The sequence below is a fragment of the Papaver somniferum genome, unplaced genomic scaffold, assembly GCF_003573695.1.
Source record: "Papaver somniferum cultivar HN1 unplaced genomic scaffold, ASM357369v1 unplaced-scaffold_5837, whole genome shotgun sequence".
Lineage (NCBI taxonomy): Eukaryota > Viridiplantae > Streptophyta > Magnoliopsida > Ranunculales > Papaveraceae > Papaver > Papaver somniferum.
The window spans coordinates 1-1205 of record NW_020648568.1 but is presented as its reverse complement, the minus strand read 5'-3'; the positions used below and the strand labels follow the sequence as shown (position 1 = coordinate 1205).

General features: G+C 39.4%; 1 protein-coding gene across 1 annotated transcript; it reads right to left on the bottom strand.

Annotated features, from left to right (window-relative positions):
- Window positions 1-473: 473 nt before the first annotated feature.
- LOC113343418 (bifunctional protein STORR-like) lies at window positions 474-1141 on the bottom strand (the record flags this gene model as incomplete). Its single annotated transcript, XM_026587604.1, has 2 exons — window positions 605-1141; window positions 474-503 (listed from the first exon to the last, which is right to left on the bottom strand). Coding segments are annotated over exons 1-2 (567 nt in total), but the record flags the coding sequence as incomplete, so codon positions are not given.
- Window positions 1142-1205: the final 64 nt, after the last annotated feature.

Genomic DNA, 1205 nt, shown 5'->3' with positions numbered 1-1205 from the left:
GCGCACGACCTCTAATATCGTCGAAGGGACACTAATACCTTTGTTACAAAAGACTAACAATCTGTTTACATAAACAGTCTATGATTTCTTCATTCATTGATTGTGAATTTATACACGCATAGAGAAGTTACATAACTTCCTACAACTAAGGAATAACTGCATATGAAACTTACTAACATAATGGTTATCTAAATATAACCGTACACACACCTTAAACACAACAAACACCTATAATTCAGGGACGCGAAGACCCTGACTTATATTACCATCCATTACAATTCAAATCAAACTAAAACTCTAAACTAATACGAATACATCTACTAATTAATTACTGGCACACCTACAACACGTACATAACATACTAATTGGGCAACTTCGTACTCTCGCCAAGGCACAATGAGTAGTGAAACCGCGAAATCAATATGCAATTTCATAAAATAAAAAGAAATAAAAAAAAAGAAATAGAGAAATACGGTGGCAAGCATCATGCTGCTGCTAGAAACCTGCATTCAATTCCCAATTACAAAGCGCAGCTGCAACTCATCCCTATTATTATCTAGTATTCTAGTTTGCGTGGGGTGACCAGAACATCTAGCGGCATTACCTTGCTGTTGAAAAAACCTGGTCTTACCCTCATGTCAATGTTCCCATCTGGTGCCTTCATCTCGAACTCCAGAATAAGACGAGTAAGAAGCAAATGCAAGACTTCTAAGGCAAACGATGCCCCCGGACATATCCGTCTACCAGTTCCAAATGGTACCAGTTCATAATGCTTACCCTTCACATCTATGTCACTGTTCAAAAATCTCTCAGGTCGAAATACCAAGGGATCATTCCACACCTTTGGGTCTCGTTGCATTTTCCATACGTTAACCCATAAGCGAGTCCCAGCAGGTATGTGAAAGCCACCAACCTCACAATCATCACTCGTCATTCGCTCCGTCAAGTTGCCGGCAGGGTATAATCGCATTGATTCTTTGATGATCGCTTGGATGTAGATGAGGTTAGGAATATCAGCAGCATCCACGGTAGGTGTATTATGCGATAACTTCTTCTTTTTCCTAAAGTGTTTATCTACTTCCGCTGTTGCTTTGTCCAACACATCTTGATGGTTCAACAACAAAGAAAGGGTCCATATCATGACTGATTTTATGGTGTCACTCCCACCAATTAACATGTCCTGCACATACGCAAAAAATAAAAAA